The 16913-nt window shown below is 37.2% G+C and overlaps 1 protein-coding gene across 1 annotated transcript in view; it reads right to left on the bottom strand.

Moving 5' to 3' along the window:
• The window catches only part of DCC (DCC netrin 1 receptor), a 576336-nt gene that overhangs the window by 71881 nt on the left and 487542 nt on the right, over window positions 1-16913 (bottom strand). Inside the window, exons 20-21 of the mRNA XM_059704942.1 lie at window positions 9240-9434; window positions 3928-3960 (exon numbers count right to left, since the gene is read on the bottom strand). Coding sequence (XP_059560925.1) covers window positions 3928-3960; window positions 9240-9434 — 228 coding nt within the window. The remainder of the gene's footprint in view (window positions 1-3927; window positions 3961-9239; window positions 9435-16913) is intronic.

Raw genomic sequence — 16913 nt, 5'->3', positions numbered from 1 at the left:
TCTCCAATCCAGGAGGAGAGCCCTCCTCCAGACCTTGATGTAAGGCTTCCTGCCTCCAGCTCTGGGAGTAAATGCCCGTCTGTGGTCTAACCCACCCAGTGCTGGGTTTTGCATTAGCCTCTCAAGCTGAGGAGACAGTGGAATTGGAGCCGTTCCTGTGTTTCCCGAGATAGAGAGCCTTGGGGCCCAAATACACTCAGTGCTGAGGCTTCCCCCGGGCAAGGTGACGTTAACTTTGACCCAGATGGAAAGCCCTTTGCCTTTGTCTGAGATGACTCACAGAGTTGGGAAAAGGAAGGCCAATATTGGGGAAATATCCAAACTTTCTAGAGCTAGGTTAAAAGCATGTGTGTGTCCATGTATACATGTAACATATATGTGATGAATATACTTGGTGGTTAAAAACAGGGTTTTTGGAACACGATGGTCTCAGTGTGAATCATGGTCTTGCTGCCTGTTAGCTGTGTGTTTATAGCTCTCTGAGCTGCAGCTTCTTCATTACCAAAGTGGAGAGGAGACAGTAATAGGATCTGCCTAACAGTATTGGTATGAGGATCTGAGCCAATAGAAGTCATGCTCTTAGAACAGGGAGTGATAATAAGCGCTTTCAGAGGGTTCATTTTAACATTATACACGCACATATAGACACAAACACATTGACAGTGGTTTCACCAAAATATGGAAAAAATAAAACCTAAAGTGGAACATTGCTATACCCTTTGCCTCTACTTCACATAGGTCATACAATCTTCCTGCCCTGCCTGACCCTCCGAAAAATTAAACTGCTTAATCTCTCAAATCTCTTAATTACTTTGGCCACAGATGCCTGGAAGAGATCAGAAAAAAAAATAATTAAGACATGGAACAAGAGATAAGAGCTACAAAAAGGAGGAAGTATAGAGTAGCTTGAGATTAGAGGGTTTAGCAAATAAATGCTAGATAACACCAATTTATAATTACAGAAAGGGAAAAAGAGTTCCATGTGAAGTCTATCATTTTAATACTGTTATAACTATCACTCAGAAGAACCCCCCCCCACCCCCCCGCCTGCCAATCCACAAATGATTCGAATATAACTGACTTTTCCTTTTCACAGTAATGTTCTTCAGGCAGATTTTCGAATACAAGAAAAAGTTATTGTGACAAGAGCCTACAAAGATACTATTTTAAAACCATTCAAACAATTCTCATTTTCTCTCATATAAGATCAAGTATATTTAGGGTTCATCCCGACTGAGTTAACTTTGACCCAGGGTGCTCATTTTTTTTCCCAGAGGGAATTTTCTCGCCACAGAAATTCAGCACCTGTCATAAATGTAACACAAAATGGGACCATTTCGCTGTGGGAGGGGCAAATTGGTCTACCAGCGAGCACAGAAAAGCATATTGACTGATTTGCTATGTGCTGAGACAGTTTCTTTCCTACTGTTTTCTTCAATCTTAGGAGTATCTTTTTTTTTTAAAGTAATAAATCTTCTTTAAAAAATATATTTTATTGATTTTTTTTTTTTTTTTTACAGAGAGGAAGTGAGAAGGATAGAGAGAGTTAGAAACATCCATGAGACAGAAACATCAATCAGCTGCCTCCAGCACACCCCCTACTGGGGATGTGCCCACAACCAAGGTACATGCCCTTGACGGGAATCGAACTCGGGGCCCTTCAGTCCACGGCTGATGCTCTATCCACTGAGCCAAACCAGTTAGGGCCTTAGGGGGATCTTTACATTGGGTTATTTTTCACGCACTTGGTCATCAACCCAGAAGACTAATTTTGTTTAGAAATAGTTATTTATATGCTATTTTATATGCCTTCTTCAAAAGAATGTAAAGATATTCTTATTACCACTAAATTATATAACATCAGTCCAATAACATCAAATTACAAGTGATTTGAGTTTGACCTAAAATTTAGATCCTATCAATTTGACCAACTGTACACCAGCTGTGACTGAATAAGGTACCACATAGTATATTATAAGTGACAGAATCTTCCGAAGTAATGTTAGATGAAGAAAAAGAACAACTGCTGGACTATATTAACAGACTCAGTCACTGGCAGTCATCCTGGGGAATTCCTTTGTTCCTGATAATTGACCTGATTTCACTGTCAATTTGAAAATCTGAGTAAAATAAATAGGGGGTGTGTGATACAGCAACTGGGGAATAATTTATTCTCTTTTCTTTTTTTTTTTTTTAAAAAATCCATTTACAAAATATATTTTGGTAGCTTAAGATAATAAGAAAAAAAGAGTTAATTGAAAAAAATAACAGCAAAAACAATTGAAAGGAATTGAGAGACAATGAAAAGGAAGCGGGAGACAACTGGAAATCCATTTATAGAGACGCTTGAGCACTCCATCGCCCAAGTGGCTACGAATGTAGCATTTTACCTGGTTCATTTACTTTAAACATTTCTCTCTCGCACTAAATATAATTTCAAAAATTAGGATATATGCCTGTAGATGTTCCAAATTCATTTAAGTTTAAAAAGCTATGAGAGATTATTTTAATTATTTTATAAAAAATAAAAATCCCTACTTCTGTTAATAAATTATTCCAGCATTGGATTTGGCCAGCACTAATATTTACTTTACCTAAGCAAATATATGCTAACTGCTAATTACTCATCATTTTCTAAGTACTCATCATTTTACAAATATTACTATTTAGTAGATATTAATCTTAGGAAAATATTTTTTAAGTGGGAGCAAGCGGGTACAGCTCGGTGATGAATGGGAAAGCTAACTAACCCTGGGTGGGCATTTCTGTGCATTGCATCACTGCTCTTCCTCCCTGTGGGGGACCCTCACCACGTTCTCCTCAGCAGAGGCATGGTGTAAGGACCGGAGCTGGACCTGAATACAGGATCATTAACTAAAATACCACTCATGTAGGCAACCTTCTGTTAGGAGTGAGCCTTACCAACCACAGATGCTTAAAATTTAAAAAATATTCTTGTTGAAAAGGATATTTTCCCCAACCAACAAGATAGAACTTTCTGAGACCTGATGCTTGCAAGCAGGTTGTGCTGACAGTCGCTATCCAAAGCAGAAGACAAGTCATAGGCTCTGAACCAACAAATAACGAACACAGACTATAACCAGTGGTATTTCCAAATTCTCCCTTCTCTAAAGAATGGAACATCCCCCCAAAATAAAACTCAGAAATATTAGTTTGCTCCTCTAACATCCTACTAATCACTCGGAGTGAAAAAATAATGGCATCTTAATTTTTCACTCTAAGAATCATGGTATTCCCAAATTCACATCTCCCTGTGAGTTGATGGATAACTCTCATTTATCCCCATTTTCCTTTGTGTAAAACCATCCCTGTGTCTCTACACAAGTCAAGCTTTTAGCAAAAGAGTGGAAAGAGGATACAATCCTCCAAGTCCACCCAGCATCCGATTCAAGGAATGAAAGCTCGCTGACTTCGAAATGAACAATAGTGATGCCCTAAAAACGTTGACCTCACTTTGTGTTTATTAACTGCAGGAAGCTGGTGGCAGAGGACAAGCACACATGATTTATGGCGTTTCTCCGCGGAACCGCAGAACTGTAATCCGAGCGCAGGAAAGGGTGCGAGAGCAGCTTGGAAATTATGCCGAGCTTAATTATACTTAATGTGAATTATTCAGAAGTGCACACAGAGACGAAAAATTTATTTCCTACAAAGAAGCTTGACATTTTAATTGGTCCTTCAGAATAGAGACAAAACAATTTCCTCTCAAGAAAATTTACATCTTCCCTATCAGAGCCTCAGCCCCATCCAAGCAGAACTTCATTAACAGGATTAATTATCGCCCCAGAGTGGGCTCCGTCAGGTGTATGGCCCAGGTGAAAAGAGGAAAACAACACAGTGACTGACATCTCCGACAGACAGGACGGATTCAAGGGGGGAGAACGCGGCAGGGCGAGCCACACATACCTTGGTCATTAGCCATTTTGTCAGGGTGTTCCACTGCGGGGAGGGGAAAAGAAATAGTATTAGATTTTGACAGTTCCCAGCAAGAAAGCTGACATTTGAAGTCAACAGTTTCTGTGAGCAAGTTCTTATATCAAGGCCAATGCCCTATGGAAATAAAATTAATAAGGAATCAAGGTTAATGTAATTATTTCTATTAAATAATTAGAAGGAAAAATGAAAATGTTTTTGTTGTATAAACGTGTTCTTAAAAATATGTTATTTGTCACGTTGTTCTAACCATAAACTCAGAATGATCATCATACAAGTCTAATTAAAAACAGGATAACCATAAAAATGCATGTGATTTCGCCTAGCACAGTGCTCTCTAGGTCCCTTTCTTTTATGTTAATATGTAGACATATGAAAAGGGTAAACTAGGAAAGGTATCCTAACAAGAAGTAGACTTTGAATTCTGAATGAGTCTTTGAAAAATGCTATACACAAGTGTTTATTACGGCAAAATTTTACAAACTTTATACAAATTTTATAAATGTCTTTGTATCTTCTCAAGATTAACATTTTTTAATTCGGCAGGCTATCTAATCTAATAATTTCTAATCAAATCATTACAATTTAATTTTTGTCTTGACTTTCTCTCCCATTTCTCATTGAAGACTAACAGCACCTCAAAATACAGTAGTGAGGTGTTTTTGATGACAAGAGCTTTTGATAGGCAACTGAGTTAACTGTACTTTATATTCAGGGCTAGAACCTTAATGCAGCTTTTAAGGATGGGCATCATGTTCTAGGAAATGCCATGCTGGTTTTCCTAAGAATGGGGAATGATATGCCAGGATCATATGTGACCACACAATCCAGGAAGGGTAAGTGTCTGGTAGCCAGAACAGACATGCTTGAGAAACTACCATACACAGTATCACATATTTAGGGGAGAACTGTTTGCAATGATATAAAACAAACAAACAACAAACAAACAAAACAAAAATTTCATCTCATTTTGATTTATCTCTCCCTTTGTCTTTAATTATATACATGCACTGTCTGTAGTTTAAGCAATTTTTAGCAAGGGACAAATAAATGTTATTGTGGACAATCTGATCTCTATTCTTATCTTCTGGATTTGCTTTATTGTTAGCAAATCTGGGCTGAATATTACTTGGGAAACCTTGAATGACTCGAGGAAGGTTATCTACTAAAGACTATTTCCAACAATGACCAAATATATTCTAATAGTTACTTTTTATTAAAGGCAAATAAAGGCTTGAAAGTATTGTAATTTGTACCTGGACTTTTTAATGGCTTCTGTCATTTGTCAAGAAAATAATGGATTTTGTCACAAGATTCTTTGCAGACTAAAGCTTTTTTTGTATTGTAGTACAGAGCTTTCAGTTCTATATTTTGGATGGAAGAAGTGCACATTTCAGAATGATGATTAAGGATCCCCGAGAATACATCATATTCTGCTGCGGAGATGACTCTGTCCTCCACAGAAATCCTCATTGGTCTACTCCATCCATCCTCCCTATGGACAGGCCAACGGGAAGAAGCTTACTTCACTGGAAGAAACAACCATGTGATAGGCAGAGATAAACATGACTCTTCCTCATCCTCCGAGGGTTCAACAGTGTGTAGGTATTGTAATGGGGAGGGTCTGGGGAAGGGAGGTGGCTATTTGAAGAATCCTATGTGGTCAAGAATCAAGTTTCAGAGTCTTTTAATTAACATTTCAAGGAAAGAGTCAGACATATCCCCTATACCATGTACATAAAGGGTATAATAACTTAATCCATTTTTAATTATAAATGTCTCTTTAATTAACCAGTGATTACTAATTGAGCTTCCTGTACCTCTCTGGCTGGTGCCTAAAACCAAAAAGGGATAAAACTCTAGTCTCAAGTAGAAAATATGTCAATCTTACAAAGACTGAATATAAGCCTGAGGGCACCTGCCTAAGGGGCATGATTACAACAAAGCACTTGCCTGCTACCCAGTAGACTATCTTGAGCTGCCTCAGCTTCAGGACAATAGGAAAACCTTTCTATTTGTCAAAGTTACACTCTGATGAACAGTGGCCTTATGTTTTGAAGCAGCTTTGGAAAATGAAAATCTTAAATCAGAGAGCAATAGCGTGATTTTATGTCTTTAGTGTCAATTTGGTTCACTTGGCTTCAAATCTCTTACGATGAGTAATTTATTTACCTTAGAACATTTGTCATCCCAAGTGACACGTAGGATGCATGCATGTGCAATATCAATTATTTAAAAAGATGGGAGATATAAATATTTCTATATAATTTCAAGTGCACTCAAGACATCTAAACCTCAGTGTACTACATATGAGCAGGATCTGCTTAAAAAAACTTTTAATTGGTTGTTAATGGAGCATGCCATACCTAGGGTAGACAATATTAAACATTCCAATCAGGATATTAGAAATGATTCTTGTGGAATATTATGACTTAGAGCAAATTCCTGAATTCCTTCTTAATGCTGAAGATCATTTAATAGACGAGTTTAGGACACTGAGGGTAAACAGTACCAAATGAGACAGGGAGTTCATTACACAATCCACAGGATGATTATCCATGTGGGCATGTAAATCCTGTGATAACTCATCATTCTGCTGCTTAACACATTTGGATGCCTTAAGTCGTTTTTAAACCCTCTCTGAGATCTCCAGTTGGCATACGTTGTGAGCATGAAATTAATTTGGCACTTGTCCGCAGATAAAGATGAAGCGTTTGTGAAACATTATCGAGTTACATTTCATGCTCCCTCAAAATGAATAACCAGTTTCCTGTCAATTGCTCATTTGGAATGAAACCTGATTTAGACATGAAGTCCTAAAAACCTGGATAGACAAAGATTAGCTCATTTCCTCCTCTCTCCCTCCCAACTTCTAACCTGTCATTAAGAACCGTCACAGACTCAGGCTGAATGCTTGCTTGTGTGTTCCTGGCAAACTTTCAGATGTGCTATTACCAAATCCAGCTTTTGAATAGCTCGCTCACAGAATTCAAAAGGCCACTGTTTATTAGGCTACCGTCCCTAGGAGAATTGAGAAACAGACTATATAATTTTTTCTAAAACTCTTCTTCAGTATGTCAAATGACTGGGTGAAAATGTGAGACACGTGTTTCTAATTTTTCAGTTGTGTGCCATCATGTAGTATCACGTTTTCAGCCAGATATAGAGGCATAATGTGGTCAGGTCCAAGAGCCAAGAATCCTTCCTTAGAACAAGACACATCACTCCTTAAATATCGATCTTTAAATATCAGCTATACAACATTGAAATTATTTTCAATTAATGAGTAATAGAGGCCCTTGAAATCATCTGACCTCCAGAAAAACAATACTCTGCTTTAAAAAATGTGTATGAAGATTATTTTGATGTAGTTACTATTCCTGGGCCTGAGTATTTTTCTATCCTTAACCTGAGTGCTGAACACATAACGATCCTTAAATTGAGTGCTCATTTTCATTCTTACAAGCATGTGGGTTTTCTTCCAATCATTCTGCAAATTCTTGTCATTGTTGCTGACCTTCCTCTTTAAAATAAACACATTCATTTTGTTTGAGGTTTTCTACTTTGCCATATCGAAATGTCCTTTACTGTATAAGGACAATTGGTCCTGAAAGAAGATATTTACATTTAGCAAGAGTATGCCATTTACATAATCCAATACTTTTTAATTTTTGTTCCCTTACATAAAATGGCTAAAGTGTTTCATTATATTTCGAATGGAACCAACATACATGAAATCAATACAAAATTCCTAGGATTATCAGTGAAAAACGTCAAGTTGAAATGTGTGCCTTCTGCTGAAGGCAGAAAATGCGGTGATACAATAGATCTTCCTAAGAAATGCTGGCTTACATTTTAATTAATTATTTATTTTTCTTATTGTTTTCTAGTTACATTGAGAAATAATTGACATTTAACACTATATAAGTTTAAGGTGTGGTGGCATGAGGGTCTTATTTATATATATGGTGAAATAATTACTATAAAAAGTTTAGTTAACATATATGCATATGCCCATGGACACAGACAACAGTGTGGTGAAGGCCATGGGGGCAAGTAGGGACTGGGTGGAGGTGGGCAAAGGGGAGGAAATAGTGTCAACAATAAAACTTTTGAAAAAGGTTTAGTTAACATAAATCATTTCATATAGATAAAATAAAAAATGAAAAAAATTCTTGTGATGAGAACTCTTAGGATCAACTCTCAACAAAATTCCTCTATATTATACAGCAATGTTAACTGAAGTCATTATGTTGCACATTACATCCTTAGTTCTTATTTATATTATAACCAGAAGTTTGTACCTTTTGACTACCTTCCTCCAATTTCACTCTCTCCCTATCCCTTGACTCTCATAACAAAAATATCTGATCTCTTTTCTATGAGTTTGGTGTGTTTTTGTTTGTTTGCTTGTCTGTTTTTAGATTCCACATGTAAGTGAAATAATAAAGTATTTGTTTTTACCTGTCTGACTTATTTCACTTAACATTATGCCTTCGAGATCTATCCATTTTGTCACAAATTGTAGGAGTTCCTATTTCTTTGTGGCTCAATAATATTCCATTGTGTATGTATACCACAATTCAACCACTGATGGACATTTAGTTTGTTTCCATGTCTTGGTTATTTGAAATAAGGTTCTTATGAGCATGGGGGTGCAAATAGGACATCTAGATAGTGTTTTTATTTTTTTTTTAATATATTTCCGGGAAGTGGAATTACTGGATGGATCACATAATGTTTTTATTTTCAATTTTTTGAAAAACCTCCATACTGTTTTCCGTAGTGGTTGCACCAATTTACAATCCCACCAACAATGTACAGGATTCCCTTTTCCCCACATCATTGTCAGCATTCGTTATCTCTTGTGTTTTTGATGATGGCCATTCTAATTTTTTTAAAATATATATATATATTTTATTGATTTTTTACAGAGAGAAAGGAAGAGGGATAGAGAGTTAGAAACATCGATGAGAGAGAAACATCGATCAGCTGTTTCTGCACACCCCTATTGGGAATGTGCCCACAACCAAGGTACATGCCCTTGACTGGAATCGAACCTGGGACCCTTCAGTCCGCAGGCCGACGTAATGTCCACTGAGCCAAACCGGTCAGGGCTATGATGGCCATTCTAATAGGCATGAGTTAATAACTCACTGTAGCTTTAATTTGCATTTTAATGCAATTTGAATACCCATGTAGTCATGCTGCCAACAGAGATGGTAGAAGGGAATTCATAACAATCCCACAGGAAAAGAGAGGCAATAGCAAAAAATGATTCAAACCTTTCAGAGTCCGGAAGAGGATGGGATCAGAGAGGGGCCCGACTCCTTTCACATTTCGTGCTTGAATTCGAAAGTAATACATAGTGTCAAGGTTGAGATCCATGATCTGATGAGTAAGACGATCACCACTGATTGTTTCCATAACCCAGTCATCAATTGGTATGTTCTTGTCCAAGGTATAAAACAAGATGTAAGCTGCATAAATAGATGAATGCAAGCTCTGTTAGTAGCCTGCTCTGCTACTGCTTCCAAACATCCATGTTTCCCAAGTGTAATTTTCAATGATTATTATATATCCACAATCTATAAACTACAGTTTTGGGTTTAGCAAGTAATATATATTTTTTTCATATTGCAAGGATTAAATAAGTAATTGCTTCAGTGTGCAGAACCTGAAAATGGAATAAGATAGAAATAAAAAAAATATATATGTCATTTAAAAATGTGAAGATTCTGCTGCCTACCAATTCTAATTATTGGTTTATTCTAATATATGCATGACAAAATGTAAAACATAGATAACAACTCTGTATAATTTGTACCATATCCCAATAATGAAAACAAGGAGTATTTATTTTGGCTTATGCTTAAATAATAAGAATACACTGAAAAGCATAACATGCCATGCTTGTTTACAGTGTTATAAAAGAAACGGTGATATACGTTTATCATAATAACTCTGTGAGGCTGGCAGAAGCACGGTTGCCTCCTTTCACAGATGATAAAGTTGAAAATGACCCAAGCTAGGGGTAAAAAAACTAGGATGATATCCTCTACTGTTATGCTGAAAGTCCAACACTATTTCCCCTAGTCCGTCCCAACTAGGGAAAAAAAGACAATGTATTTCTGGATAATTGTAGGTTATCTAGTTACTATCTCAAATGTTAATAATCTATCATTGGATAGTATCATTTGCCCTCTGTGTTAGGGGATGTTACTTGACTACTACTAGGGTACTCAGTGGTGATAATCTAACATGCACCCAAGTAAACCCTGTAATATATTAATATTCTAGCATTATATTTAGCCAACATGTAAACTAGATTTTATTTAAACATATTAACTCATAATTTTGTACTAGACTATCAGATGAAACTGTACGATAGCTCATCATAGGTGTCTTTGGTCTATGACTATAGTGCCAGCCTCCACTTCTGTTAAAATTCTGCACAGATGGCTACATCAGCTAGGCCACAAGTTTCCCTAGTTCTATTCTTATATACTGAATATGTTCTTTAGAAATCATATTTTTTAAAAACAGCAGTCTTTGATCGACTGGTTCCTTCCTTTTGAGTCCTGCTTATCTTGTGAGGATTGGGACCCTCACACATAGATCTTTTGTGGTTATATCACAAGGTTCTTTGACTCAGATCCACTGTCCTCCCCCAATAACCATGCACACTACCTACATGAAAACACACACACTTCCTCCCGGTGGACTGCAGTGAGGTCTCCATACTATGCTTGTTCCCACCTACCACTTATTCTTCACTCTTCCCATCCAAATTCTACCCATCCCCCAAGGTCTAGTTCAAGCTATATCTAACATATAAAACCTTCCTCCATAGTGAGAAATTTTTTGTAGACTTTGCAATACACCTCAGTAAAGTAAAAGAACATTTATATAATTTTTAATCATTTGTCACTTAATGCCATATTTAACCTCAATTATGCTTGGGTTTGGAGGGATGCATTCTAAACAATGAACTGGATCTGTCTTCCTTGTGATTCTGCAGGATTAAGAATTGTTGCAAAGCCCTAACCGGTTTGGCTCAGTGGATAGAGTGTCGGCCTGTAGACTGAAGGGTCCCGGGTTCGATTCTGGTCAAGGGCATGTACCTTGGTTGTGGGCACATCCCCAGAAGGGGGTGTACAGGAGGCAGCTGATCGATGTTTCTCATCGATGTTTCTAACTCTCCCTCTCCCTTCCTCTCTGTAAAAAAAATTAATAAAATATATATATTTTTTAAAAAAGAATTGTTGCAAATTCCAAGATCCAGAAATCCATTTCTCTTCAATTCAGATCAATGATAAAAACCTACATGTCTTTTGCTTTAGCTTTCACTTTTCACCAAGTTTAGTGTTTCCCAAATCTGCCTAATTATAAGAATTACCTGGTGACTGGGTACAAGTTACAAAACATAGGTCCCAAGAAAGGGCATTTTGATTTAATAGGTGTGGCAGACAGAGTCTTAGCCCCCCAAAGACTCCCATCTCCTGATAGTCACACTTTTTTGTAAGCCTTTCTGTCTGAGCATAACCAATAACACACAGCAAATATGATGAACTATCACTTTCATGATTGTGTTACATGAGACTCTAACTTCCGTCTTGCTAGCAAACTCTCTCCTATGTTGGCTTTGATGGAACAAGCTGCCAGATGGCGAGGACGACATGGCAAGGAAACGAGGATTGGCTCTGATCAACAGCCAGTAAGAAACTGAATCCTGCCAACAACCACAGGAATTGGAAACAAATCTTTTCCCCAGTCAAGCTTCAGATGAGACATCTGTCTAGTCTAAAACCTTGACTGCTGTCTTGTATGAGCCCCTGAAGCAGAGTGCTCAGTTAAGCTGTGCTTGGATTCCTGACCAACAGAAACAGTGAGATAATGAATGTGTGTTGTTTTAAGGTGCTAAGTTTGTGGTGATATTGTAATCGATAATACAATAGGTTAAATGTAATCCCAGCAATCGGCACCCCAGATGATCTCTGTGTTTAAGCAAGGTCAGGAATCACTTCTTTTGTTGATATGTGGGATCTGTATACTAGTATATGTGTGGCATTTGTTGAGATGTTGACACTGCAGATATGAATGTCTTAAGATGCAGAGAGTTCAGGGGAAGGTAAAGGGCCAAGGTTAAGAATTCTGCAAAACTTATAAAGGTTGTGTGACTCCTCTCTCTGGTTAATATTAAAATTGGAAGATTATAATTCAAAAGGGATGATGAAGTATCATTGGATAAAATAATTGTTTCTGACTCACAAATATCCACTCATTTATAATTCAGCCCCCATAACAACATCAATAAAATCTGATATTCTTTGAGCCAGAGCACCCCCCATTCTTGTCCCCAAAGAGTTATATCTATTGAATATAAGACCCTGATATTTGTAATAGTTTTTTTTAGCTTTTATTATGTGCATGTCATATCTCTTCAAGAGAATAAAAACATTTCTTTAGTTCAGGAGCCCTATCTTATATTACATTTTATTATTCAAAAGAACTAATAAAATATCATTACATACTAGATATTGAAACTCACTTATTGAATGAAATCCATTAGCCAGAAAGCATATAAGTTTTACATTCATGACATTTAATAAAACTGTTAAAGTTTTCTTGGGCTGTTTTAAATGCCCAACACATCTGAAAGTTTGAAGAACTGTGTTCCATCCCAGTCAGCTACACTTTTCCTGAAATTTCTTTATTTATCAAATGATATTAAAATATATGCCTTCACAATGCTTTTTTATGTAAAAAGTATTCAATTTAGCATTTAGAATGACAATTCTAGAATCAAGTAAGGTTGAAGATGCAAGCATCAGGTTCTGACCATTTCATACTGTATTTGAGCAATTTCCTTATACTGGTAGGCAACTCTATTTTTTAATTTAATTTTTGTAAATTTGAGAACTAATATGGGGAATAGAAACACATTACTTTATTCAAAAGTAAAAATTGGCCGCAGAGAAAGCAAACAATTTCATTTAAATATGTGAGTTTGGTATGATCAAAGGATATTAAATCTAGTATTGAAAGTCTTACCTTATAGATTTTCATATAACCACATAAGTTGGGACAAATTCATTGGTTTCTCACAACCTTTCTGTATATCTATATTTATTTCTCTGTGTCCAAGTATCTGTTTTTCTTGATTGTTTTCTCTTACTTTTTCCTACTTCATTTTTGTCTCTTACCCACCACAGTTGGCTATATAATGAAGTTTTATATCCAGTCATGGGTTGTAAGAGCTGGGATTGCTAACCCATCTGAGCACTCCCACATTGGAATAACATTTGTCTAAATACATATAAAATTTAACATCATACATCTCTTAGTGTGACCCTACTTATACAAATAGGTAGTTGTAATTCCAGAAGCAAAGGGTAGAAGTGTTTAATGCCATCTCTCTCTTCTCTTCTGTCTTCTTGTCACTCATTAGTGATTTCCCTCCAAGACTCAGGTAGACTGTGAATCACAAGGAAGACTAAGATGACCCCTACTAACAAGAAGATCTATCCAGTCAGAGCTTTTCTTCTTAAAAAATGATTCTGCTAATCTTGTATATAAATAGATACATAAGGATGGAAGGACCCATTTCTTCCTCCTTTTTGGTCAAAAATAACAGGCAATGGATTCAGGGATACCTGACCTCAAGTCACAGCTCTAACACTGACTGGCTTTGTAACCTTGAACAACTTGCTTAATCTGAATATATCTCAATTTTATCATCTGAGAAGAAGTTGCTATGAGATAATGCATTTTAAGAACCCAATATGTGGGGATATTTCTATTAAATTACCTTCTACATACTAACTACACAGTAAATGCTCCAGCTAGTCTTCGGTCCTTCCGTTCTCTCTATCTCTCTCTTTCTTAATATTAATACATCTGAAGGAAGTTGTCATATTTGGAAGAGCTGAACTGTTGGTTTCAAGTGAAGCAATAGATTTAACAGCAATTCAATGATTATTCTACCGACTAAATATTTATTCATTACCTACTACGTGTTAAGGATATTGTTACAAGGGAGAAGGCATTGGACAAAATCTGAAACCTGTTCTTATAAAATTTTCGGCAGTGTACTATAAGCATTTGATTTTACTTCATGAATACATGTTGACGAGATGAAAAAGAAGGAGTCAAGATGACTAAATTTCCAACTTATGCAACCAGGTGAACTGTGGAGGCTTTGGAAATGATGGTAATAAAAAATGCAGGAAATTAAGATTTCAGTGTGAGTGCCCAGCTGGATCCACATTCTTGGATAGTCTTAAAACCTATTACTGAATATAATAGTGCATTATTTAGTTGGTTATGGTGGGTGAGAGACAGAGAGAGAGAGAGAGAGAGAGAGAGAGAGAGAGAGAGAGAGAGAGAGAGAGAGAGAGAGAGAAGTGGAGAAAGAGGTGTTGGGGAATAGAATACAATAAGACAGACAAATGGAAATATACAATATGAGGTTTTAATATGAAATTTAAGAGACATTTGTGTTCACTGAAGCTCTTCGTATCATATAGACACTTTTGCAGAGAAAGTAACAAAGAGAATATAGAGAAGCATTGATCAGACCATCAAACCTCAGAGGGAAGGTAGGGGAGGGTGGGGGAAAGGGGGAGAGATCAACCAAAGGACTTGTATGCATGCATATAAGCCTAATCAATGGACACAGACACCAGGGCGGTGGGGGCATGAGTGGGGGTGTGTTGGGGGGGGCAATGGGGGGATAAGGACACATATGTAATACCTTAATCAATAAAGACATTTAAAAAAAGAGAATAAAAAGATCTGAATTCTGGAAGCAACGCTTAAGGAACAGATGGAAGAAATATCTGCTAGCAAGACTAAGCTATAGCCTAGAAGTGGGAAGAAAAATGGTTAGGTGAATTTTACAAAAGTAAAGAGAGAAGAGAATTTGAAGCAACAGGAATTGGAGACACAGAAAAAGCAAGTATAATTTTCATCATTAGATACCAATAATAAGGAACAAATCTCCGAAGACCTAACTCTTCCCTCTATCATCCTTGATCTCTGATCTTAATGTTGGATGCTGCATGTATTTAGATCAATGTTTCACAATTAGCCATATTAAAATCACTTGGAAAATACCATGCCCAATCCTTCTTCAGAAAAATTAAATCATAAATCAATTGAAAATCACTGATTTGGACCAGTTGAATACTAAGAAGTTGAAGTACAGCATAATATAATAAGAGTAGGAGCCTGAGTTTTAAATCCTAGCTTGACCCTATCTTGAAATGCGGACTCCATCTCAGAACTAATAACCAGCTTAACTTCTGAATGAATGAACCGGCCAGATCTTTGACCCCCCCGCCCCCCACCTATTCCCTTTAGTGGACTCTGGAATGTGTACAGAGACAGCTGTCTAATCATGAAATTTTCATTAATCCTTCCTCTGGGGCAAGGCACCCTTGATTTGATCTATCTCTTGGCTCACCCTGGTGCCAGGGACTCCTGCTATCTGGCCTATTGATCCCCTTCCCCCCGTTCCCCCCCCCCCCCCCACACACACATTCCTTGACAACACATATCTCCATCTCTAAAAAGAGGTTAGTCTAGTGCAGGGGTGGGCAACCTTTTTGTGAATGCGTGCCCAAAACAGCAAAATCTCTGACTCAAAATTCCTCTGCATGCCAACCCTAATTTTTTGAGAACATGTTACGCCTACTTGATATCTCTTAATGTGTACGTATGTGAAGAACCTTGAAGAAATAATAAAATTCATTCGAGCGACAAAAACACAGTATATGATGATGAAAAATACATTTATTTTTAATGTATACATGTACACTGATAGTCCGACTGAAAACTTTATGACTCCGTTTGATATTATCAGTGGGACTTTTGCTGCTGCATCACTGATGACAGAGATTTTACATCAGGTTTATATTTCATGACCTTCAGAGATATGCATGAGCTACTACTTTCATCCGTCAGGCTACTCCTATTATGAGACTTAACAAAATTCATCACTGAGAACAAAGATTCACAATTATAAATGGAAGATTATAAGAGAGGGTTTCACGTGCCAGCAAAAGTTACTGGTGTGCCATGTTTGGCACGCGTGCCAAGGGTTGCCCACCCCTGGTCTAGTGGGTGAACGATGCGGAAATCTGACTATCCTACAGCCAGGACCAGGTTTCTGTATGTAAGTAAGTACATTCCCTATTAAACTCATTAACCAACAAGCTAGACTTGTCTGACTCATTCTTTGCCTCTTGCTCCTTTGGTATTTGGGAGCTGCTTTGTAAACACGGCCTTTTCACTGAAGATCAGCTAGCTCTGCTACTTTGTGGTTATTTGATTTTAGGAAAGTCAGTTACCCCAGAGAAGGCCCTCGTCTCTTCATTTCAAAGTGGAATAACTGGAATATATGAACACTTATAATAGCAAAGTGCTTAGCAGAATGCCAAGCATGTAACAAATGCTTAATTCAATTTGAACCACTTTCTTCTGAAAATGTCAGTCCAGATCCTTAAGCTGCCAGTTGATGATCAAGGAATTTAAGCACCAGAATCATCTAGGTCTTCTCCCTCACCCTCTTTTCGTTTGTTTAATCGTTTTTGAAGTATACATATTTACAAATTGATGAGCTGGGTTCCATGCAAAGCCCATTAGCAAAGCCTCTTCCTTGAGTGGATTTCAAATAGGAATAATAATAGCTCATTTGTTTCTGTACGTACTGGGCATCAGGGACTTATCTGGGCACTTTATCATAATGATTCTACAGAAGAGGTTCTATCCCCGTATTTTATAGATGAGAAAGTCAGACTCCAGGAGGTTAAATCACTTGCCTGGGCATCGCTCTCTCAGAAGCTCAGGTTTTCAGTTCTTAACCACCCTGTCCTACTGCTGTCCAGATGCAGGAACTTAGGAAGACAAGGAAATAGAAATGTTGGAAGGGAGAACATTCTTCCATAGGCTCACAG

This window comes from Myotis daubentonii, chromosome 8 (assembly GCF_963259705.1).
Source record: "Myotis daubentonii chromosome 8, mMyoDau2.1, whole genome shotgun sequence".
Taxonomy (NCBI): domain Eukaryota; kingdom Metazoa; phylum Chordata; class Mammalia; order Chiroptera; family Vespertilionidae; genus Myotis; species Myotis daubentonii.
The sequence above is the reverse complement of the archived record's forward strand: the minus strand, read 5'-3'. Positions and strand labels throughout refer to the sequence as shown.